Source organism: Bufo bufo, chromosome 2 (assembly GCF_905171765.1).
Source record: "Bufo bufo chromosome 2, aBufBuf1.1, whole genome shotgun sequence".
Taxonomy (NCBI): domain Eukaryota; kingdom Metazoa; phylum Chordata; class Amphibia; order Anura; family Bufonidae; genus Bufo; species Bufo bufo.
This window is the reverse complement of record NC_053390.1, coordinates 539,560,242-539,585,287: the sequence shown is the minus strand read 5'-3', so window position 1 is coordinate 539,585,287 and position 25,046 is coordinate 539,560,242. Positions and strand designations below refer to the sequence as shown.

The window sequence follows — 25,046 nt, the reverse complement described above, 5'->3', positions numbered from 1 at the left end:
TTTTTGGCAGATTTTCCATTTTAATATTTTTTTTTCCAGTTACAAAGCAAGGGTTAACAGCCAAACAAAACTCATTATTTATGGCCCTGATTCTGTAGTTTACAGAAACACCCCATATGTGGTCGTAAACTGCTGTATGGGCACACGGCAGGGCGCAGAAGGAAAGGAATGCCATACGGTTTTTGGAAGGCAGATTTTGCTGGACTGTTTTTTTGACACCATGTCCCATTTGAAGCCCCCCTGATGCACCCCTAGAGTAGAAACTCCAAAAAAGTGACCCCATTTTAGAAACTACGGGATAGGGTGGCAGTTTTGTTGGTACTAGTTTAGGGTACATATGATTTTTGATTGCTCTATATTACACTTTTTGTGCGGCAAGGTAACAAGAAATAGCTTTTTTGGCACCGTTTTTTTTTTTTTTTTTTTTGTTATTTACAACATTCATCTGAAAGGTTAGGTCATGTGGTAATTTTATAGAGCAGGTTGTCACGGACGCGGCGATACCTAATATGTATACAATTTTTTTTATTTATGTAAGTTTTGATTTCATTTTTAAAACAAAAAAAGTTTTAGTGTGTCCATAGCCTAAGAGCCATAGTTTTTTCAGTTTTTGGGCAATTATCTTAAGTAGGGTCTCACTTTTTGCGAGATAAGATGACGGTTTGATTGGCACTATTTTGGGGTGCATATGACTTTTTGATCGCTTGCTATTACACTTTTTGTGATGTAAGATGACAAAAAATGGCTTTTTTTACACCGTTTTTATTTTTTTTACGGTGGTCACCTGAGGGGTTAGCTCATGTGATATTTTATAGAGCCGGTCGATACGGACGCGGCGATACCTAATATGTATACTTTTTTTTTTTTATTTATGTAAGTTTTACACAATGATTTCATTTTTGAAACAAAAAAAATTATGTTTTAGTGTTTCCATAGTCAAAGAGCCATAGTTTTTTCAGTTTTTGGGCGATTATCTTGGGTAGGGTAGGATTTTTGCAGGATGAGATGACGGTTTGATTGTTACAATTTTGGTGTACATGCGACTTTTTTGATCACTTTTATTACCTTTTTTGGGTAGTAAGGTGGGCAAAATTTCAATTTCATCATAGTTTTTTATTTTTATGGCGTTCACCGTTCGGGTAAAGTAACATGACCGTTTTATAGATCAGGTCGTTACGGACGCGGCGATACCAAACATGTGTAGAGAATTTTTTTTTTTTTTTCATTTTTAATCAGTGATAAATGTGTTTTTAGATTTTTACTTTTTTTTCACTTTAACTTTTTTTTTTACCCAGACCCACTTGGTTCTTGAAGATCCAGTGGGTCTGATGTCTGTATAATACAGTACAATATATATTGTACTGTACTGTATTTTACTTACACTTTGTCTGAACAGATCTATGCCTTTAGCACAGATCTGTTCAGCACCATGGACAGCAGAATGCCTGAGAAGGCGTCCTGTTGCCATGGGAACCTTCCCCGTCTGCTCAGTTGTGGCCACAACTTCGCAGACGGGGAAGAGTAAGGACGGGGGCTCCCTCCCTCTGTCACCCCATCCTGTCGGGGGGCTGCAAAGGCACAGCAGCCCCCCCCCCCGATGGGAGGGGGAGGGAGCCGCATCTTACTGTTAACTCTTTCCATACAGCGGTCCGTACGGACCGCTGTATGGAAAGGGTTAAACGGCTGACATCGCATCACAGATGTCAGCCGTTTATACCAGGGTGTCAGCAATGTGCTGACACCCTGGTATACCACTGTACACCAACGATTATTCAAGGGGATGTGGGCGGGGGATCGCGATCCCGCCTGCCGCTCCGCCCACCTCCCGCAACACCCCCCCCTGCACCACCCGCCGCCATAAAACCATTCAGGGGTGCAGGGGGGGGTGGAAAAAAAATGTATATGGGGCATTTTGAAGTTTAATCCCCGCGGTCCCTGGCCCTGATCAGAATCAGCAAAAAGCGCAGCAAACCCCTGTCACAACCCCCCCCCCCCCGGCGTTGTGACAGGATGCTGGCTGAATGATTTCAGCCGGCATCCTGTTCTGATTAACCCCAGCAGCGCCGCAATCTCATTTTAAACTCATGACGTACCGGTACGTCATGGGTCCTTAAGGACTCGGGAAACATGCCATACCGGTACGTCATGCGTCCCTAAGGGGTTAAAAAATAAATAAATTCTGTTAATGTTTTTTAAAGGTCATCGGTCAGCCTTTGTACCTATGAAACTGGCTGACCCGTAAAGGCATCTGTGTTGGTCCCCTATTTTTTATACCTTATTATAATATTTTCAAACTTTATTGACTTTGCATTTTAGTCCCACTTGGGAACTTGGACTTATATGAGCTTGATCACTGGTTATGTACCTGAGTAGTAAGCATCCCCCACTTCTTTCATCTGCTTGCTAGTTCGTGATGCCAGGATTTCTATCAAGATATTTTCAGACGTTCCTGTACCCTTGACATTAAAGTAAAGGAAATAAAGTGAGTTTTTAGCATTAATTTTGATTTCTAAAGAAAACTAAATGTTAACAAACAAGTATATGCATTTAACCGTATAGATTTGTATAGACAAGTTTTTGGTTACATAATATACTCACCTGCTCCCCGCTGCTCTGGCTCCCTTCTCAGGTCTTCTGGTCCCAGTCTTGTAAGCTTCCAGAGAGACAGATGACTGGTGACTTGTCCCAAAGCGGCACGTCACTGCCGAGTCACATAGCGCTTAGAGACAAGTCACTGCCGAGTCACATAGCGCTTAGAGACAAGTCACTGCCGAGTCACATAGCGCTTAGAGACACGTTACACTTGGGGTCAGTCATTACCTTCTAATCTATGTGGATTTTTCCAATTTGTTAAAGGGAACCCATCACCAAGAAAATGCTAAATAATCTACAGGCAGCATGTTATAGAGCAATAGGAGCTGAGAAGATTGATATATCGTTTTATGGGAAAAAGTTGAAATGTGGTATCTGCAACTGAGGCACGCGTTAACAGTTCAATTCGGGGCAGGAGGTCGGAAAATTTCAAAATACCCCCTAATAGGTGTTCTAAGATCACAGGGTCCGAGAGGTATTATCTCTGTGCTTTATACGCATCTGCTCAACAACCGAATGCGGATGAACCCTCTTGCTGTTGAGGGAAGGTGGAGGAACTCAATACCTTCTCTAACGGCTGATGACTGGAATGAAGCCCTGATGGCTCCAGTAAGGGTCTCTCCATCAATTAATAACAGGCTGATTCAGCTGTTTATTCTGCACAGAAGTTACCCAACGCCCACTAGACTACACAAAATGGGCAGGATATCACACAATAGATGCCATAGGTGCTCGCAGGATGGTGCTGACTTCTGGCACCTCATGTGGGATTGCACGTACTTAAAAGGCTTCTGGAATGCAGTAATAGAGATGCTGACAACTATGGTTCCCACTGCAGTCACGTTATGCCCCAAAATTTGTGTTCTGGGGATATTAGATGAAGAGGTTTGGGGGCATCACCACAGGGTATTCTTGAGTAATACTTTATTCTTTGCTAGAAAAGCCATTGTTATGAGGTGGATGGCTGATAGAGCACCCACACTAGGTCAATGGAAATCATTGGTCAATGACGCTGTGAGTATGGAAAAAATTGTATTTATTCACAGAAAATGTCCACAAAAGTTTCACAAGGTGTGGGGAGAGTGGTGCTCATCTCCTTTGACAATGCATGTATGTATTCGGTGGCCGATATCGTCCATATGCCTGATGTATGATAATATGTGGATTTCGGGCTCTAGATTAATGCCTCAATACTCCCGCTGTTTTCTTATGTCTGATCGAGAAAAGATTCCTCTTTAGACCTGATGCAACATTCTTGAGTTATAATATGATGTCAATGCATCCCCTGCGTGGGATTTACCCCTGCTTTGTCCTGATGTAACATGCCTTACTTGTTAAACTTCAATAAAACGAGTTAAAAAAATATAAAACTTGAAATGTATTCATTTTAATTCCTGGACATTCTAAGTTATGACGTCAAGGAGGCGGTCCTATCAGTGATTGACAGCTATCTCTGTATACACAGTAATAGAGGGCATGCTGTCAATCACTGATAGGACCTCCTCCTTGTCTTCAGTCAGTGACTGACAGCTATCTGTGTATACACAGTGATAGAGGGAAGGCTGTCAATCACTGATAGGACCTCCTCCTTGTCTTCAGTCAGTGACTGACAGCTATCTCTGTATACACAGTCATAGAGGGAAGGCTGTCAGTCACTGATAGGACCGTCTCCCTGTCTTCAGTCAGTGACTGACAGCTATCTCTATATACACAGTCATAGAGGGAAGGCTGTCAGTCACTGATAGGACCTCCTCCTTGTCTTCAGCCAGTGACTGACAGCTATCTCTGTATACACAGTCATAGAGGGAAGGCTGTCAGTCACTGGTAGGACAGTCTCCTTGTCTTCAGTCAGTGACTGACAGCTATCTCTGTATACAGTCATAGAGGGAAGGCTATCAATCACTGATAGGACCGTCTACTTGTCTTCAGTAAGTGACTGACAGCTATCTCTGTATACAGTCATAGAGGGAAGGCTGTCAATCACTGATAGGACCGTCTCCTTGTTGTGCATTTATTTCATGTTCCCCTCTTTGGAGATTCAGATGCTGTCAGATCTGTAGACAGTTCTCCTTACTGCAGCAGGAAATTTCATTTTTGAAATCTGAAATATTTAAATTATCTGTTAAACAAACTCCAGCTAGGACTGCTGCAATGCCACTGCCACAGAGGACGCCCAGAAATGGCAGATGGGGTACTGTAGGTTCTGGAAGACTAGTGGTGGATAGAAGACATGTCCCACAGTCGGTGGTTCTCCATAATTCATTTGCAGCACTCTCAGAATGTAAGGACAACATGGATATGGACTCAAGCACAGAGGGTGAGAAACCATCGACTCCTATGTCTAATGTATGCAACAAAAAAGATAAAGTGAAGTCTCAAAGGAAGCAGCTGTTGCTGGGTGATTCAATCATAAGAAGTGTGGAGCTTAAAGAAAATGGTTTTGTGAGATGTCTCCCTGGGGCTACTGCTAGAAGAGATAGAAGACGTATTATTAATATTGTTAAGCAAGCAAAGCAGGAAGGGGACGTGGATGTTCTTGTCCATCTAGGGACAAATGACCTGGCTTGCAATGAAGTGTCAGAGGTGAAAAAATCTTTTATCACACTTGGTAATGACGTACAGGATTTTGCATCCACCATTTCATTTTCTGAAGTTCTGCCTGTGCATAATGTTCAGAATGATAGGCAGAGGCGCATAAAGGAGTTCAACATATGGCTTGGTAAATGGTGTCAAGAGCAAGGATTTGGCTTTGTTTCTCATGATAGCTCTACTTGGAATAGAAAGGAACTGTACAAAAAAGATGGTTTGCATCTTTCTCTCAAAGGAACAAATGTACTCAGTGAACAACTCCAAGAATTTGCGAAAGAGTATTTAAACTAGGAAGGGGGGGGCAAAAGAGTGAAAATAAAAGAGTCCAATTGCCCCCCGAAACAATGCCAGAACAGGTCAGAAGCACAGAGGTTAAGAAATGATAAGCTCAGAGTCCTGTCTACAAATGCTCGCAGTTTAGGTAAAAAAAATCTATGAACTTGGGTCAATAATGGCATCTGAGAATGTAGATTTAGTGGCTGTTACGGAGACATGGTTTAATGAAAGAAATGACTGGGACATAACCATACCAGGGTACTTTTTATACAGAAGAGACAGAGAAGGCAAGAAAGGAGGAGGAGTGGCCCTGTATGTGAAAGATAGCATTAAATCTAACCTAATACAAGTTGGTGAGGCCAACATAGAGTCAGTTTGGGTTACGTTGCAGTTTGCTAACCATGCAGTAACTCGTGTGGGTGTGATATTGTAACGGATCACCTGGCACCCCGACCGGGTACCTCCGTTGAATGAATGCTCCTAGTGCTTTCCGGGGACTCCAAGCACTCCACTTGACACCGTACGCACTGCAGACCCCACGAACCGCTTTCGCCACAGATATATAGACCACCTGGTCAAGTTAAAGAACTAGATGATCTACTAGTTGAAGAAATAGCTAAAATGACAATGAAAGGAGAAGTTATCATTATGGGAGATTTCAATCTTCCAGATATAAACTGGAAAACCAAAATAGCAAGTTCTACCAGGAGTACAGATATTCTAAATTCCCTACTGGGGTTATCTCTACAACAAGTGGTTGAGGAGCCAACCCGGAGGGAGGCCATTTTGGATTTGGTATTCACAAATGGGGATTCGGTATATGATGTCATTGTAGGCGAAACCTTGGGATCTAGTGATCACCAGTCAGTGTGGTTTAATATAAGAACTGTGAAAGAGTCCCACCACACAAAAACAAAAGTTTTAGATTTTAGAAAAACAGACTTTTCAAAAATGAAATTAGTCATAAATGAGTCCTTATCAGACTGGAACGGATTACATGAAGTCCAGGAGAAATGGGACTACTTAAAAGGTGCATTATTGAAGGCAACAGAAAATTGCATTAGACTTGTCAGTAAAAGCAAAAAAAGGAAGAGACCACTGTGGTACTCAGCAGAAGTGGCCCAAATCATTAAAAATAAAAAGCTAGCATTTTGTAATTATAAAAAAAAACAGAGCAATGAAGATAAGGAAATCTACAAGATTAGGCAGAGAGAGGCCAAGCAAGTTATAAGAACTTCTAAAGCGCAGGCAGAAGAAAAACTAGCTCAGTCTATGAAAAAAGGGCATAAGACATTCTTCAGATATATAAATGAAAAAAGGAAATTAAAACAGGGAATAACTAAATTAAAAACAAAGGACGGAAGGTATGTAGAAGAGAATAAAGGGCTAGCCGACTGCCTTAATGAATACTTCTGTTCAGTTTTTACAAAAGAAAAAGAAGGAGAAGGACCTCCACTAGAAAGGATGACTAATAAATCGTTTGATGCATGTATCTTTACAGAGGAAGATGTTCTAAGTTTGCTGTCTAAGGTGAAGACAAATAAGTCACAGGGGCCTGATGAGATACACCCAAAATTATTAAAAGAGCTTAGTGGTGAGCTGGCAAAACCGCTAACAGATTTATTTAACCAATCATTAGTAACAGGAGTCGTCCCGGAAGATTGGAAATTGGCAAATGTCGTGCCCATTCACAAGAAAGGTAGTAGGGAGGAATCGAGCAACTATAGACCAGTGAGTCTGACATCAATAGTAGGCAAATTAATGGAAACCCTATTAAAGGATAGGATTGTGGAACATCTAAAATCCCATGGATTGCAAGATGAAAAACAACATGGGTTTACTTCAGGGAGATCATGTCAAACAAATCTTATAGATTTTTTTGACTGGGTGACTAAAATAATAGACGGTGGAGGTGCAGTAGACATCGCATATCTAGATTTTAGTAAGGCTTTTGACACTGTCCCACATATAAGACTTATCAATAAACTGCAGTCATTGAGCATGGACTCCCATATTGTTGAGTGGATTAGGCAGTGGCTGAGTGACAGACAACAGAGGGTTGTAGTCAATGGAGAACATTCAAAACAAGGTCATGTTACCAGTGGGGTTCCACAGGGATCTGTACTGGGACCAATTTTGTTTAATATCTTCATAAGTGATATTGCAAAAGGCCTCGATGGTAAGGTTTGTCTTTTTGCTGATGACACAAAGATATGTAACAGGGTTGATGTTCCTGGAGGGAAACGCCAAATGGAAAAGGATTTAGGAAAACTAGAAGAATGGTCAGAACTCTGGCAACTGAAATTTAATGTGGATAAGTGCAAGATAATGCACCTGGGGCGTAAAAACCCAAGGGCAGAATATAGAATATTTGACACAGTCCTGACCTCAGTATCTGAGGAAAGGGATTTAGGAGTAATTATTTCAGAAGACTTAAAGGTGGGAAGACAATGTAATAGAGCAGCACGAAATGCCAGCAGAATGCTTGGATGTATAGGGAGAGGTATAAGCAGTAGAAAGAGTGAAGTGCTTATGCCGCTGTACAGAACACTGGTGAGACCTCACTTGGAGTATTGTGCTCAGTACTGGAGGCCATATCTCCAGAAGGATATAGATACTGTAGAGAGAGTTCAGAGAAGAGCTACTAAACTAGTACATGGATTGCAGGATAAAACTTACCAGGAAAGGTTAAAGGACCTTAACATGTATAGCTTGGAAGAAAGAAGAGACAGAGGGGATATGATAGAAACTTTTAAATACATAAAGGGAATCAACTCGGTAAAGGAGGAGAGCATATTTAAAAGAAGAAAAACTACCACAAGAGGACACAGTTTTAAATTAGAGGGGCAAAGGTTTAAAAGTAATATAAGGAAGTATTACTTTACTGAGAGAGTAGTGGATGCATGGAATAGCCTTCCTGCAGAAGTGGTAGCTGCAAATACAGTGAAGGGGTTTAAGCATGCATGGGATAGGCATAAGGCTATCCTTCATATAAGATAGGGCCAGGGACTATTAATAGGATTCAGATATATTGGGCAGACTAGATGGGCCAAATGGTTCTTATCTGCCGACACATTCTATGTTTCTATGTTAAGCCCAGAATGCGCATGAATATAAATGGATAAATTACAGGTATTACTGAATCTTAAAACTATAGTCCATAAAACTATACATCAATCTGCTCAGCTCCTCCCGCTCTATAACACGCTGCCTGCATCTCAGACACCATGTTCTATGTGACAGATTCCCTTTAACAATAAATGTTATTTATGGCCAGATTAAAGAGAATGTACTAATTAAAACCAGATACTGACACAATTTTTTTTATAATTTGTTTTTATTTTCTGAATGTAATTTATTCTTAGTTTATATGATTTTGAGGATAGCCCATCTTGCCTGAGACGCTGTTAACAGCATTCAGAAATATCCTTTAAGGCAGCAACATCGACCATAGGAATCTGGAGACCTCTACGGGAGTTTTCTAGGCCTGCTTGGTGGGAGCAGGGAGGGGAAGGATGTGAAACCATCACCTATTGTGAATAGTATGATCCTGTCTTATATAAGTACATATTTTTCTTCATTATATTCATGTCTATGATGATGTGATAATGAGATGACTGATGAAAAATGATGTCTACAGATGTGTCATCCTATTATGTGACTCAGTAACCAGAGTGAAAACAGCAGGGGTTAAAGTTTTTTTTAAATATAGTGGCATGGAAAAGAAAAATAATGACATTGAAAAACGTATCACCAAAAATTCTTAAATATTTTTTAACATAAAATAAATTATTTATTTGCAGGATAAACAGGCTGAACTGGATGGACAGATGTCTTTTTCCAGCCTTACAAACTATGTTACTATGTTAGGTTACATTCCTTTAATGGCTATGGACACTTTTGCACGGATTTTTTTTTTCCCTTTACTGTTCTTTTGCTTCCTAAATGCAGTATTAAAGGAGTTGCCCGAGATAATTAAAAATCTTGGAGATGCCCCCAAAGGCTGTAAAATGTAAAAAATAAATAGAATACTTACCTCTTTCTCTGGGCACTGTTCTCTGCATGTCTGGTTATCCTGCTGCTGCTTGTTTACAGATACCTGGCCCAGAACCACTGCAGCCAATCACTGTCCTCAGTGGTATACCAATGAGGACAGTAATTGGCTGCAGTGGTCCCATCCCATATACCTGCAGGTTACTGCTACAGTCTGTAAACCCTTTAATGAAATTTTGTAATGGGGAAAATAAACAGCTAACAAGTAGCTTCAAATTTTTCCTGCAAGTCTTAAAGGGAATGTGTCATCAGAAAATGCCCTTTTGTTTAAATGACGTTTTTATATTTTAAAACATTTTTGATTATGTTTTTTTCCCCCATGTCCATTATTATATTTAAACAAAAAACATCTTGCAGTTTTTGCACTGGCCACTAAGCCTAATAGGCGCCACTTCCTGGTATGCACACATCACTTCATTGTAGTTATTTGCTTATCTGTCATTCTAGTCCTGCCTGTAATGATATCATCTCAGTGTATAGATAAGACAAGATCCACCACTCACAATAGATGATTGTCAAATCTTCTCTATTCTTTCCTTGTACAATGACTTCTGCACAGATCCCAGAGCATGCCTAAAAAACTCTCCATAGAAGTCAGTGATGTCCCCTTCTGACCATTGTGTCTATGGCCCAGGGGGCTGCCTTAAAGCAATTTTCTTAATGCTTTTCAGAACAGCTCAGGCAAGATGGCGGCCCCCCATAATCATGTTTAGGATAACATGGTGACACATTTCATTTAAGGTGCCCATACACATTCAATAGCTATCAGCCAAACAATCGTTTGTTGACCACTAACATGTAAAAATAAGTTTTCCCCATGTCAAATGTGTGCATGGCCAGCACAAGGAATCTTTACTAAGGAACTACTTCAAACCACATGTGAAATACAGTGCAATTGATTTTTCATCCTTTACTACCATCTACCTTCATAGCCTTCTTCAGCTGTTTTGCATCAAATATCGCTGGAGGCAATATGAGAGACACCAAAAGATGTTCAAAGTTTCCCGAAAGATCACCTTTCAAGTCATCCTTTAGTTCCTAAGCATGAAAGAAATGTCAAAAGTTAGTACTGGGAGTTTAGATTCAATGATACAGTTCTACATAAGAGGGTGCCCATGCGCAGATTTGTACAGGTGAGATAAGCTAGAACACCTTTTACTGCTAAAACTGCAGAGATTCATAGTAAACCCACATGCAGTCCTACAGCACATGACAACTAGAATTGCACCATATCAGACCTGTCATACATGTGCCGCACCGTTTCATAAAAACCTCTGAAAGGTGAATTAGGCCTAAAGGTAGGTTCACATCTCTGCTAAGGTACAGACTCTGCTGGAATAACAGACAGACAATAAGGCCTCTTTCAGACAGGCGTTGCGGGAAAACCCGCGATTTTTCAGCGTGAGTGCAAAACATTGTAATGCGTTTTGCACTCGCGTGAGAAAAATCACGCATGTTTGGTACCCAAACCCGAACTTCTTCACAGAAGTTCGGGCTTGGGATCGGTGTTCTGTAGATTGTATTATTTTCCCTTATAACATGGTTATAAGGGAAAATAATAGCATTCTGAATACAGAATGCATAGTAAAATAGCGCTGGAGGGGTTAAAAAAATAAATTAAAAAAATAATTTAACTCACCTTAGTCCACTTGATCGCGGAGCCCGGCATCTCCTTCTGTCTCCTTTGCTGAACAGGACCTGTGGTGACGTCACTCCGGTCATCACATGATCCAACACATTATCGATGGACCATGCGATGGACCATGTGATGGACCATGTGATGGACCATGTGATGGCCGGAGTGACATCACCACAGGTCCTGTTCAGCAAAGGCGACAGAAGGAGATGCCGGGCTCCGCGATCAAGTGGACTAAGGCGAGTTAAATTATTATTATTATTTTTTTTAACCCCTCCAGCGCTATTTTACTATGCATTCTGTATTCAGAATGCTATTATTTTCCCTTATAACCATGTTATAAGGGAAAATAATAATGATCGGGTCTCCATCCCGATTGTCTCCTAGCAACCGTGCGTGAAAATCGCACCGCATCCGCACTTGCTTGCGGATGCTTGTGATTTTTACGCAACCCCATTCACTTCTATGGGGCCTGCGTTGCGTGAAAAACGCAGAATATAGAGCATGCTGCGATTTTCAAGCAACGCACAAGTGATGCGTGAAAATCACTGCTCATGTGAACAGCCCCCATAGAAATGAATGGGTCGGTATTCAGTGCGGGTGCAATGCGTTCAACGCACGCATCGCATCCGCGCGGAATACTCGCCCGTGTGAAAGGGGCCCAAGAGCTACCGTATCCCTTGCCAGCAGATCTTGATTGACTATAGTTGGATCGGACAGGTTTCCGGCAAAAAGCTGGCATTTATGGCAGGCGTTCTGTGCCGGAGATGTGAATGTAGCCTAATGTGTTTGGAAGCCTTTATACTAGGTCAGTCTTGCGAGTACATGTTATGCTGGAATACATAAAAAGAAAGATACACTTTACCTTCCCACATGCTGCCAAATATTCTTTTGCAATAAGCTGTCTCTGCGAATTTGACCTTTGTGTAAGAATATTGATTAAGGAATCCTCATCGGTCCCTAGTTAAAACAAATCCAAAACTATGTATAAAAAGTATGCAAATGAAGATCCCTACATTGAATAAAAATTGAAAATTGCAAATGGCTAAGGCTACTTTCACACTGGCGTTTTGGCTTTCCGTTTGCGAGATCCGTTCAGGGCCCTCACAAGCGGTCCAAAACGGATCAGTGTTGCCCTAATGCATTCTGAATGGAAAAGGATCCGCTCAGAATGCATCAGTTTACCTCCGTTCCGCTTTGGAAGCGGACACCAAAACGCTGCTTGCAGCATTTTGGTTCCCGTCTGACGAAACTGAGCCAAACGGATCCGTTTTGACACACAATGTAACTCAATAGGGACGGATCAGTTTTCTATGACACAATCTGGTACAATAGAAAACGGATTCGTCCTCCATTGACTTTCAATGGTGTTCAAGACGGATCCGTCTTGGCCATGTTAAAGATAATACAAACGGATCTGTTCTGAACGGATGCATGATCTGAACGGATCCGTCTGTGCAGATCCATGACGGATCCGCACCAAACGCGAGTGTGAAAGTAGCCTAAAACACATTTGCAAGTGGTTACAGTCTTGGAAAGAAGACCATCTCTGTAAGGTCCGCAAAGGATCAGCTGTGATCCATGGTCCTCACCTATAAGCTTGTAAACAGAGACTGGGGTAGATACACGGTGTAAACTTACACCAGCAGTGTGAATATGTGCTGAATTTATCATAGAAACTCATGCTAAGCCTGTATAATACATTTTGTACCTTATTGTTTTGCAGTGTCTTAAAGGGGTTATCCCATGATTAATGTAAAAAATGAAATTTGGACATCATATAGTACATAACAAGCTCTTTCTAACAAAGCTAGAACCAGCCCTGTACCTCACATGGATCCAGAGATCTCCACATTCATTGCTCTGGTAGATTTATATCAAGCTGACAGCTCAAGGGGAGTGTCTTTTCTGCTGCAGCTCAGGGGACGTGTCCATGCTCTCCCTATCACAGCTCAGGGGGCGTGTCCATGCTCTCCCTATCACAGCTCAGGCAGTTGAAGGATAAAACGGAGCATGTGGGGCCTTCTCAGTGAGCAGGTAAAAAAAAAAAAACAGCGGCTATGCTAAATTTTTTATTACATGCCATTACAAAAATATTCAGATTCAGGAGCTGGTTTGAAAACTGTAGAATATTTTTCATGGGACAACCCCTTTAAGCCATGCCCCTTACCCACTAACTCTTGCCAAACGAGACACAAAATGTAAACCTCACTGTTTTTCTCATGCACTCAGAAGTCAACAATAGATGACAGCTGCCAGGACAATGACAATAAGAATTTTAGATGTGATTGATGATACAGCCTTCTGTTAAAGGGGTCTTCCAAGTGTTTTTTCTCTGGATAGGTCACCAGTATCTGATCGGTGGGGGTCCTACACCTGGCACCTCAGCCGATCGGCTGTTTGAGAAGGCAGCGGCGCTTGCAACTTTTCCTAGGCAGTGTGATGTCACTTATCGGTACATGGCCTAGGCGCAGCTCAGCCCCATTGAGGTGAAAGGGTCTGGGCTGCGATACCGCTATACAATGTAAGGAGCAGTGCTTGATAAGTTGAAACTACTCCAAGCGCAGCTGTCTTCTCAATCAGCTGATTGGTAAGGGTCCTGGGTGTCGGACCCCCACCAATCAGATACTGATGACCTGTCATCAGTAAGAAAAACCATTGGAAAACTCCTTTAAAGAAGCTATAGCAGTAGACTGAAATCAGAAGACTCAAGACAGCCAAAGCCAACACCAGAGGATGCAACACAGTCATAACTACGGCAAGGAATTGCAGTAAGCCAAGAATACAGAAGACTGAACGCAAGCCACCAGTAAAGCAATAGAACTTACTAGTCCACTTAGTGTTCTGAACATGTCAGGCTAGAATACAGGTGAAACTCGAAAAATTTGAATATCGTGCAAAAGTCCAATTATTTCAGTAACACAAATTAAAAGGAATTGCATTAACGCAGCTTAAAATTAGAATTTCTTGAAAAGGTTCAAAGTGTCACACTCTAGTCAGCTAATTAATCCATACCCCCTGAGCACCTCAAAATTGAGACTTTGGGGTTTTATAAGCTGTAAGCCATAATCATCCGAATGATAACATATAAAGGCTTGAAATATCTCGCTTTCCATGTAATGAGTCTATCTCATATATTAGTTTCACCTTTTAAGTTGCATTACTGAAATAAATGAACTTTGCACGATATTCTAATTTTTCAAGTGTCACCTGTATTTGCAACACTGGTTTCCAGCCCATGGAAAACATAAATCTATACTCACCGAGGCCTTTGATGGCTTTCCTAACTGCATCAGCATCTCTGCCTGCACTGAAACCTGGGAAGTCCTTCACGGTTCCCCTGTTACCAGCCTGTGAAGATAGAGCACATGCATCACATAAACCTTTAAGTGACTTTAGAACAGGAGAAATCTGCAACTACTATAACAACGGCCGCACAGCCATAAAGTCAAACAGAAGAGAGCCGAGTATTGTTTCTATTCTGACTGTTCGCATGCTTTATTGCGCACTGTACTGAAACAATAGCATGCCGTCATCCTTAACCCACCATAAACATGTTCCGGAAATACCGATAGCTTTCACAAAAGATTTCCAGAGCTGTCACATTCCAGACTGTTCTCCTGCTTCCCCCACCACGGCTAGCAGCCAGAATATCACCGCTACATAAGCTGCACCCATCGACTGTAACATCCCGGCATGACTTGCCACAAGCAGTGCACAGAATAGACATACTATTTCACAAATCACAACACTTGAGATAAACGTCCTGTGCTGGTCCTCTCAATGGAAAATGCAGCATTTCCAAATCAGAAATCCACAAACTAGCAATGGGGACTAGGATCATCTTCATCAAGTTAATGGCAACTTGTCCAGATCACTATACCGTGTATGAAGCCGTGTAGTCCTGATGCCTGGTTCTGGCAGCACAACTAGTAAAAGCAGCTGACTGCTGGGGTTCCAGGAACAGGACCTATCCTAAGGCCTCTTCCGGAAAGTGCAGTGCAGCCATCCGGCAGGCTGTTACTGCATAGGATGCCCGTTGCTTGCAGCGTTACGGATATCCGATGGATCCCATTATAGTTAATGGAGCCGGCGGGCATTCCAGTAACATCGGCAAAGGCGGATCCAGAGAACCCTGGCAGGCTGTTCTCTGCCAGAACAGCCTGCCGGAATGCAGTGCTGCAAATGTGAAAATAGCCTAAGTGAGCCCTGGAAAACACTTAACCGGTGATTATTGCTTATTTTTATTTTAGCATAATACCTGTTGTTACACACAAACGTCTTACATTCTCAGAAACTCTGCAAATTCATAGGTAAAACAATAGCTCAGATTTACTACTCTAAAAGTGTGGGAGCCCGGCAATCCGATAGACCCTCAACATAAAAAGGAGTGAAAAACCCCTTTACAGGTGGTTTCACATCATTTAAAGAGGACCTTTCATGGGTCTAGACATTAATAAGTAGCAGATTATTTAGGGCATAGTCCATGGATGTAAGATCACTTACTATTTTTTCTGGGCGCCGCTCCGTTGCCCTGCTGTGGCCCGCCCGTCTAATGAATAGCATCGGTACAGGGAGGAGACTCCCTTCTCCCTGGCTGTAGCACGGTCCAATCACAGAGGAGAAAAAAAAAAGCTCACCTTCTCCCTGGCTGTGACGCTCTCCTTTGTGATTGGATCGAGGCACAGCCAGGGAGAAGGAGACGCCCATTGAGAAACAGAGCAGTCTCCTCCTCCCTGTACTGATGCTATTCATTACCATTCATACCAGGCGGGAGAAGTGAACAGGGTCCACAGCGGGTAAACAGAGCGGCACCAAGAACAAAAATAGTAAGCGATCTTACATCCATGGACTATGCCCTACATAACCTGCTAATTATTTCATAATGTCTGGACCCATAAAAGGTCCTTCTTAAAAATGCAATTTTTCATGAAGTGGATTCTGAATTCTAGGGAGAATTATAAAGGAAGGATTTATATTTCTTTGGGTTGGATTTACTTCTGGCTTCGGCTCAAAAAAAAAAAAAAAAAAAAAAAAAAGCGCTATATGTGAGAAAATAAATAAATAAATATATATATACAGATATTGATGAGCCATCTTCTTCAGGAAAGGAAAGAAGGGCCGGCACTCGCTGTTTGTATATATAATCTTGTTATTTATTGTCACATTCCAGCGACTCGTTTCGGCATACAATCTGCCTTTATCAAACTGCAGCTTACCTGCTGTACGCCAGTCCCGGCAAGTACACAGTGTACAGAACCTTCTGCTTCGTACACAGTATTCTGGTGCCATGGCTGCCCGAAAAACTGGTCGGTGGTGGTGCCGGCCGTTGGACTCCCACCGATCTGATCATCATAAGGATAGGTCATCAATATTTATAGCCCGGACAAGCCCTTTAAAGGTTATTCTCAGTCTGGACATTTATGCATATTCTACTTCTGTGAATGTAGAAGTGACTGAGCATGCGCTGCTGCGCTGTCCACTTTTCTATGGGAGTTCATGAGGATTTCGGCGAGGAATATGCATGTGAATCTGTCATGGGACATAGCGTTACATTAGAAACCATTCTTTCTAAGAAATTCTACTGCTAATTTGTCACAAACAGAGTGGCAAGGTGGGTACAAGTACTATCCATACCACCTGGATGGCCAGGGCATCAAGATACGCTTGAGGATTCTGCACTTGTGTGACTTTCCGGGGTGGTAATAATGCCAATATTTTCCTAATCATCTGGTCCAACCAGTTGTGTGTGTGTACACTTGTCCATTCAAACATCATTTTCTAAAGACGTAGAGCGTTCTCACAGCTAACGATTAAAAAGGGAAAAACTGGCGCAGACCTCACTGCGCTGTCTTAAAATATAAACCACAATGACTAAACCATACTGAATTCATGCGCCAAAATAAGCAAAGGAGGAGACCAAGATCCGGGAAGGATTTTATGAGGCTATATTTCAATCAATCCTTGTGGCACTCATCTCACAGACTTCCTATGTGGAACCTTGCACTGGATTTCTGAATTCTAATTACTTTTCTGCACAGACATAGATGCTTCCAGATTTATGATCAAATAAATCACCATAAGAAATCAGTAGCTTGCTCTATATATACAGTATGTGCTGCATTATGATAATATATCAGCAACCTGTACTATCTAGTAAAAGAGGTCTTCTATAAGTAATTTTAGCTCACCGTTCCGGCCATTGAGCATGACGGACGCAAAGAAACATCTGAACAGTTGCCTATGTATTGTAAATATACTGTATGGACACACATCTGCGTTAATGTCAGAATGTGGCTGCACTCGGAGCAATTCCAATCTATGGGATAATAGTAAATTCTAAGTATATAAACAGTCGCCAGGGGGTTCTGCAATCATATTAAAGCCTAAGTCTGCAGGCTGAGTGCAACTACATTCAAAGGTAAATGTGCTACGCGGGGCGGTGCGGTGGCTCAGTGGTTAATTTGAACCTAGGGGTCCTAGGTTCAAACACATGCATGGAGTTTTTATGTTCTCCCCGTGTTTGCGTGGGTTTCCTCCGGGTACTCTGGTTTCCTCCCACACTCCAAAGACATACTGATAGGGAACCATTGGGGACGGTATGACACTAATGTCTGGAAAGCGCTGCGGAATATGTCAGCGCTATATAAGCGTGTAAAATATAATAATAATGTTTTACTTTTACAATCTGCCGGCTGCATTTAACGAATCAAGCAGGCTGTTCTGGCAGAGGATCCTGCCGTTCACCGCTGGACCTAATGGACTAGAATGGCTGTATCGCTTTTAACTTCCCATTAAAGTCAATGAGGTCCAGCAGTGAACGGCAGTATCCGGCTAGGCCAGATCCAGTGAACACCGACAGGCTGGAACACGATGGAAATATCACTCTGAAAAACCTGTGTGGGTGCACCCTAAGGGTATAGAGTTGCTGCAGAAATGCCACAGACTCTCCCATTCATGTTCATGGTGCATGCGACCAACATTTGCTTCCTCCAAAAATAACTTTATTCCAGGGGTAGAGCTGATTTTCAGTCACAGAATTTCTGCAACAGATCTTCCATTTGTGAATATCCCCATAGAGTCCTCTTAGCCAATGCTCATTTTCTAGACACCAACAGTGGTAGGGGTATCTAGTAGCCAAAGGGTTAAAGAAACATTTCACTAGAGAAACCAATATTAGTATAATGTGCATACATTTTATTCTTACAGTCTATTGTCTGGTTATGGCTATATGGCATTTTAAGCACTTCACGCAAGGAGCCGCCTCTCTTTCTCCTAGTGCAGGGTTGCTCAACCTGCGGCCCTCAGGCTGTTGCAAAACTACAACTCCCAGCATGCCCAAACAGTCTACAGTTAACAGCCTACAGCAGGGCATGGTGGGAGTTGTAGTTTTACAACAGCTGGAGGGCCGCAGGTTGAGCAACCCTGCACTAGGAGAAAGAGAGGCGGCTCCTCGCGTGAAGTGCCAATACTCCAAGGAGAATGACGTACGAGCAGTTACCCTACTCACCAACACCTTGGATGGCAAAATATAAAACGGTGAAGCCCAGGGCTACAGCCTCGGATCAAGACCAGCGGGATGCTGGAGACAAGCAATGCGGTAAGGATAATAACACCTACCATGGCGCTGTCATCTGGGGTACAAGATGATATTTCAAGAGTAGGAACTTCTAAACAGAAACTTTATTATTTCCGTAACGGTCTTTACAACGCGTTTCAAGCGCGGACTGCTCTCTTCACAGACTAATGATGCAGAGTACTGGGGAATGAGAAAGACTTAAATAGAGTGCCAAAAAAGCTCAGTTCAAATGACCAAGCCTTAAAGGGGGCTGTCCTTTCTGTATTACATCTCCGTCTGGACCAGACAACATGACGCTAAGGAAGCACGTGAAAAACAAGGATAGTCCTCTAGGGCTAGATCCTTGGCATTGATTTTTTTGGCGCTGAGTTTTCTCATTCCTCAATACTCTATATGTCTTAACCTGATGAACAAAGCAATCTGCCCTCGAAACGCGTTGTAAAGACATATCATAATAACATTTCTGTATAGGGTCTCCTACTCCAGGAATACAGCATATTCTTGTACCCCAGATAGGATCGTGGTTTTTATACTTACCGCATTCAGTTACACTAAGGCTACTTTCACACTCGCGTTTTATGCGGATCCGTTTTGTATCTGCACAGACGGATCCGCACCAATAATGCAAACGCTTGTATCTGTTCATAACGGATCCGTTTGCATTATTCATAACAAAAAAAAAAGTCTAAGTCAAAACGGATCCGTCTTCACTTACATTGAAAGTCAATGGGCGGCGGATCAGTTTTTAATTGCATATTCCGCATAGTCAGACGGACATCAAAATGCTGCAAGCTGCATTTTAGTGTCCGTCTAAAAAACGCAATGGAGATCAAACGTAGCCAAATTGATGCATTCTGAACGGATCCTTATCCATTCAGAATGCATTAGGGCTGAACTGATCCATTTTGGGCCGCTTGTGAGAGCCCTGAACGGATCTCACAAGCGGACCCAGAAACACCAGTGTGAAAGTAGCCCAAATATTCCAACTGGTACCATGAAATGTGAGCAGCCTGGTAATAGCATACACTTACCCATACAGACGACATGTTGAATCTGGGGGGAAAAAAAAAAGGCAAAAAGGACAAATCAACAGTCAATACATTATTTATATTTCATAAAAAAATACAAATTATGACTGCAAGAGTAATGTAAATTATTTCCAGAAGCAGCTACCTACCAGCGTTACATAAAAGGAACTCCAGGCTATGGACACATTCAGGGCATTTTTTAATGACTGCATTTTACTCCTTTTAGTCAAAAAAAATCATTTAATTGGTCTTTATTAAAAATTTTCAGCCATTTTTAAGATACAAAGGTTGAAAATCTGTGTGTTTGAAGAGTATCACTTCTTAGTCCCATCAGCTGACCGCTTACATGAAGCCGCAACTCTGTTCTCCTGACCTCAAACACTCATTAATAGCTCAACTCTTGTCAAACTGCTAAGAATATGGCTTACATGAGTGTTTATGTGGTCAGGAGATCAGAGATAAGGCTTCACATGAGCTGTCAGCTGATGGAACCGACATGTGATACTCTGAAAACTGACTTTTATCCCCTTTATTTCAAAAATGGATCAAAAGTTTTAATAAAGACCAACTGAAAAAGTAATTTTTAGCCCAAAATAACAAAGATTACCCTGAAAATGGCCAACAGACCTTTTTATCCCCACAATTTGATTGCATCCCCAGAAAACAAACCATACTCTATATGCATATTACGCAAAGTACTTATTTGGGTAGGTTTGAGCTTTGAAAAAACCTGCTACCGCTAGTCGATTCCAGCTCCTCCACCTCTCCCTAGACATCGGTCTGACCGTGGCTGTACTGAAATCTACTCATGGCATTATGCGAGTACAGTTCAGTAGATTTGAGATCGGGCAGGAACTCACAGCATTATAAATCATTATAAGGGTCCATTCAAACGTCCGCAACTGTTTAGCGGTCCACAAATTGCAGATCCACAAAACATGGACACCGGCATGGCTGGCACTATAATAGAAATGCCTTTTCTTGTCCGTGGCTGTGAACAAGAATAGGACATGTTCTATTTTTTTTGCGGGCTGTGGAACGGTAGTGCGGATGCGGAGTGGGCTGTCCGCATCTTTTGTGGCCCCAACATTGCGGAACGGATGCGGACCCATTTTCCGGATGTGTGAATGGACCCTAATCCTGTGAGTTCGTCTCACAGGAGCAGTGTTCATCCCAGGAAATACAGTTTTTAAACGGAGCGCATTTCATGGACTGAATACATTCGGGTAAAACTGCCCTTACTGTAGTTTAGGGGGTTTCCAAAGCCCGAGTCCCCATAAAGGGGTATTAAAAACCTTTTTCACCGGCCTACAAATGGTGGGGGAAAAAAAAAAATATAACAGCAGTTTTACAAGCCTCGCCCATCCCCAGCTGTTGCCATTCTAACGGTGGCGGTGCCCCACTTTCTGCCGGTCTTGTCACAGCAGGAAACGGCTGTGAATGCCACTTAGGCCCCTTTTAGATCAGCGAGCGTCACGCTCCAGACTCGCAGTGCCGCTCCCGTCCTGACCTTCCAGCACTGCCGGGGTTGCATAGCATTATGATGCTTTGTAACCTTTACAGTTCTGGAATGTATTGTATAACACTGACATAATGCGGTCAGTGTTATACAATACATTCCAGAACTGTAAGGGTTACATAGCATCATAAATCAATATAATGCTAGGACTGTAGCTGTGCTGCGAGTCCGGAGCGCGACACTCCCTCGTCTGAAACCAACCTTGGCCAATCACTGGCTGCAGTGACGACCTGCCTCTGACAGTGATTGGCTGAGCAGAAATCCAAGCCATTTTCAGAGCAGGAAGTGGGGCGCAGCAGGGACCCCACTACTACTGGAAGAGCAGCGTCTAAATCCCATGTGCCGTAAGGACCTTGTGATGTCACAGGGTCATGGAACATGCTAAAGTCATGTGGGTTTGAAGCAGACACGGGATGCACAAACAGGGTAATATCTACATGCCAAGAGTTGCGGTAATAAAGATTAGTGATAAAATATAAAAATTGTGTTGACGGTGAGGCGCATAGTCACTTTAGAATTGAGACTTCCAATGTCACATGGCCCTGAGACGTCACAAGGTCCTTGAGGGGTATAGGATGAAACGCTACCCTACTGGAAGGGCATCGGCGGAGGATTGAGGAGGCATTTCATTTATTTATTTTTTCTTTCTTATGTATAGCCGTGGGAAAGGGGTTTTCTTTGCGCTGGAACACCCCTTTAGGAACATTTTTGTAACACAAGGCAGTATAAATTCTAATATTTGAAAGGTCAACAAAAATGGTAGAATTTTATAAACGATCAGACTGGAGGTCAGGATCTTCAGTGTAAGAACATCTGCTGCAGGATGTGATGCAAGCATTTCACCTCTCCCACACTCCTGTAGAGGTTATACTGCGCCCACACCCTGAGTGACGGTGTGCAGTCCGCGCTCTGCTGCAGAAAACCGCACTGCAAAGACAACAACATACCTGCGGTTACTGTGCGTTTCCTTCCAGCAAAGGGGAAACACAGAAAAACGGAATTACATTAGTTTAACTCTATTCTGTAATTAAAGGGGTAGCATGTTGCTAGGATATGCCTCGAATGCCAGCGTCAAGTTAAAAAGTTGTACGTACCACAAAAATGGAACCAATAAAAACTGAAGAACGTTCCACAAAAAAACAAGCCCTCATAAAGCTCTGTAGACCGAAAAAAATAAAAAATTATGGCTGTCTGAAAATGGTGATGCAAAGAAAAAAATTTTTTTAAAAAAAAGGTTTTTTATTTTTTTTAAAGCTACATGCACTCAGCCGGCCGTCTTTTGCAGTCTACAAATTGCGGAGCTAAAGAGCACGGATGCCGCCCGTGTGCATTCCGCAATTTGCAGAACGGACCACCGTTAATAGAAATGCCTATTCTTGTCCGCGAAACGGACAAGAACAGGACATGTTCTATTTTATTTATTTTTTTGCAGTGAATGGGTCCATATCCTTGCCGCAAAAAAATGAGGCTCAGATGTGGACCCAAACAACGGTCGCGTGAGTCCTAAAAATGGTAAAAATAAAAAAATAAAAAAACTATACAAGTTTGGTATCGCCGTATTCGTATTGATCTGCGGAATAAGGACGTCATGTTATTTTGCAAACAGTGAACGATGTGATGTAAAAGCCCCAAAAACCTTGGCGGAAATGTCCCCCCAGTCCCCAATTTAACACCATAAAAGAACCTTTTCCCCGTTTTCCAATAACAGGCATGGTAAATTAAAGGGTGCCTTTAGAAAATAAGCCTTCATATGGATATATGAACGGAAAATTTAAAAAGTTATGGCTATTGAAACGTGGGGAGGAAAAAAACTAAAATGTAAAACCAATAATTGGGCTGGTAATTAAGGAGTTAAAAGGATCTCCAACAAGGTTATTCTGAAGAAACGGCCCCATGTAATGACAATTCGGGAGCATCTATTCTTACATCTCTACGATGTGCCACTCATTTATTGTTCCTGCTAGAAGTTATGACTAAATTGCTAGCAGTTTCCTATGAAGGTCCAGATGGGTGTGTCCCTGCACAGTATTCCTCTATCCAATTAGTGCTACCAGTGTCCCACATGCAACTAGTAACACCCATCTGGACCCTCACTGCAAATTGCAACTCATTCATTCACTCATAACTTCTAGTAGGAATAATAAAGGAATGGCACAGCATAGAAGCATACGAATAGATGCTGCAATATTGTTTATACAGTCTATAGGAAGTGAGCCTCACAGGGTCCAGCCAAATCCAGGTACCCACCCGCTCTGTGACTGTATGTGCCAATCCAAAAAGTGGGACACTCCGGCACACTGTCCCCTAGCAGCATTGTATTGTCCACCACCCTCTTGGCTCTGTGCTGGTTAATATGGACATGCTACAATAGTATTGTACACATTCTGGTGGAAAACCTCACTGCATGCAGCCCAATAATAGCAGAATGGCAGACACCATGACTAAACCATGGTTATACAGGTGTGGGCAGAGCCTTATGGAAGTGCCCCCTGTGCCTACAGGCTCCTGCTGGGTACCAATCGATGTTCATCCAGGCTTGTGCTATAATGAGACCCCTATGAAATCACAGATGCCAGTGTGCGATGCCCACAAGCACTTGTGGACAGGAACTCCTGGAAGTTCTGCAACTTCCTTGCTATTAACCATTAGATATCTGAAATATGACAAATCACTGTTCCAAAAGTCAGAACTCACCGGTGGGAGCAGCGACAAGACGAGGATGCGACTGCTGTGTCCTGTGAGGTCAGCTGGAGTGGAGCCGCGCCCGAGCAGGAATAGGAGGGAGGCCGAGCGGTCACCACGCCCGCCCGCTCTCCACACTCCCAGAGTGCACTGCGCGCCCTCAGGAAGGGAGCCTCACCAAGCTGTGTGACTGGAGAGACGGAGAGGTCTGCAGCACACTATGAGGCGGCCTGTCTGTCCGACATGGTAGAGAATACAGACGAAGGCTGTGGCATTTTGCATTGCGGCGTGGTTCAATGCTAGTTGCTCTTGTCTCCCACTAATATGATATCTTACAATTTTGGGAATAAACATGATATGGCCCTGAAAAGAGGCCCCAAGTTGTTGGCAGGTCCAAAGTGACAGAAGGGTGGACCCATACAAGTAAGCAGGGCCAGCAATACCACAGTGCAGCACAATATACTGCCCCAGCAGAGCCCAATACCACAGTGCAGCACAATATACTGCCCCAGCAGAACTAAATACCACAGTGCAGCACAATATACTGCCCCAGCAGAGCCAAATACCACAGTGCAGCACAATATACTGCCCCAGCAGAACTAAATACCACAGTGCAGCACAATATACTGCCTCAGTAGAACCAAATACCACAGTGCAGCACAATATACTGCCCCAGCAGAGCCCAATACCACAGTGCAGCACAATATACTGCCCCAGCTGAGCCCAATACCACAGTGCAGCACAATATACTGCCCCAACAGCACCAAATACCACAGTGCAGCACAATATACTGCCCCAGCAGCACCAAATACCACAGTGCAGCACAATATACTGCCCCAGCAGAGCCAAATACCACAGTGCAGCACAATATACTGCCCCAGCAGAACCAAATACCACAGTGCAGCACAATATACTGCCCCAGTAGAGCCCAATACCACAGTGCAGCACAATATACTGCCCCAGTAGAGCCCAATACCACAGTGCAGCACAATATACTGCCCCAGCAGAACCAAATACCACAGTGCAGCACAATATACTGCCCCAGTAGAGCCCAATACCACAGTGCAGCACAATATACTGCCCCAGCAGAAC

The 25,046-nt window shown here is 42.7% G+C and overlaps 1 protein-coding gene across 1 annotated transcript in view; it reads right to left on the bottom strand.

The window, feature by feature from the left end:
• Positions 1–24,062, bottom strand: part of ANXA3 (annexin A3) — a 53,405-nt gene extending 29,343 nt beyond the window's left edge. The window contains exons 1-6 of the mRNA XM_040418027.1: positions 23,967–24,062; positions 19,757–19,778; positions 14,410–14,497; positions 12,012–12,106; positions 10,435–10,548; positions 2,366–2,456 (exon numbers count right to left, since the gene is read on the bottom strand). Coding sequence (XP_040273961.1) covers positions 2,366–2,456; positions 10,435–10,548; positions 12,012–12,106; positions 14,410–14,497; positions 19,757–19,771 — 403 coding nt within the window. The 5' untranslated portion in view covers positions 19,772–19,778; positions 23,967–24,062. The remainder of the gene's footprint in view (positions 1–2,365; positions 2,457–10,434; positions 10,549–12,011; positions 12,107–14,409; positions 14,498–19,756; positions 19,779–23,966) is intronic.
• Between the last annotated feature and the right edge of the window lie 984 nt (positions 24,063–25,046).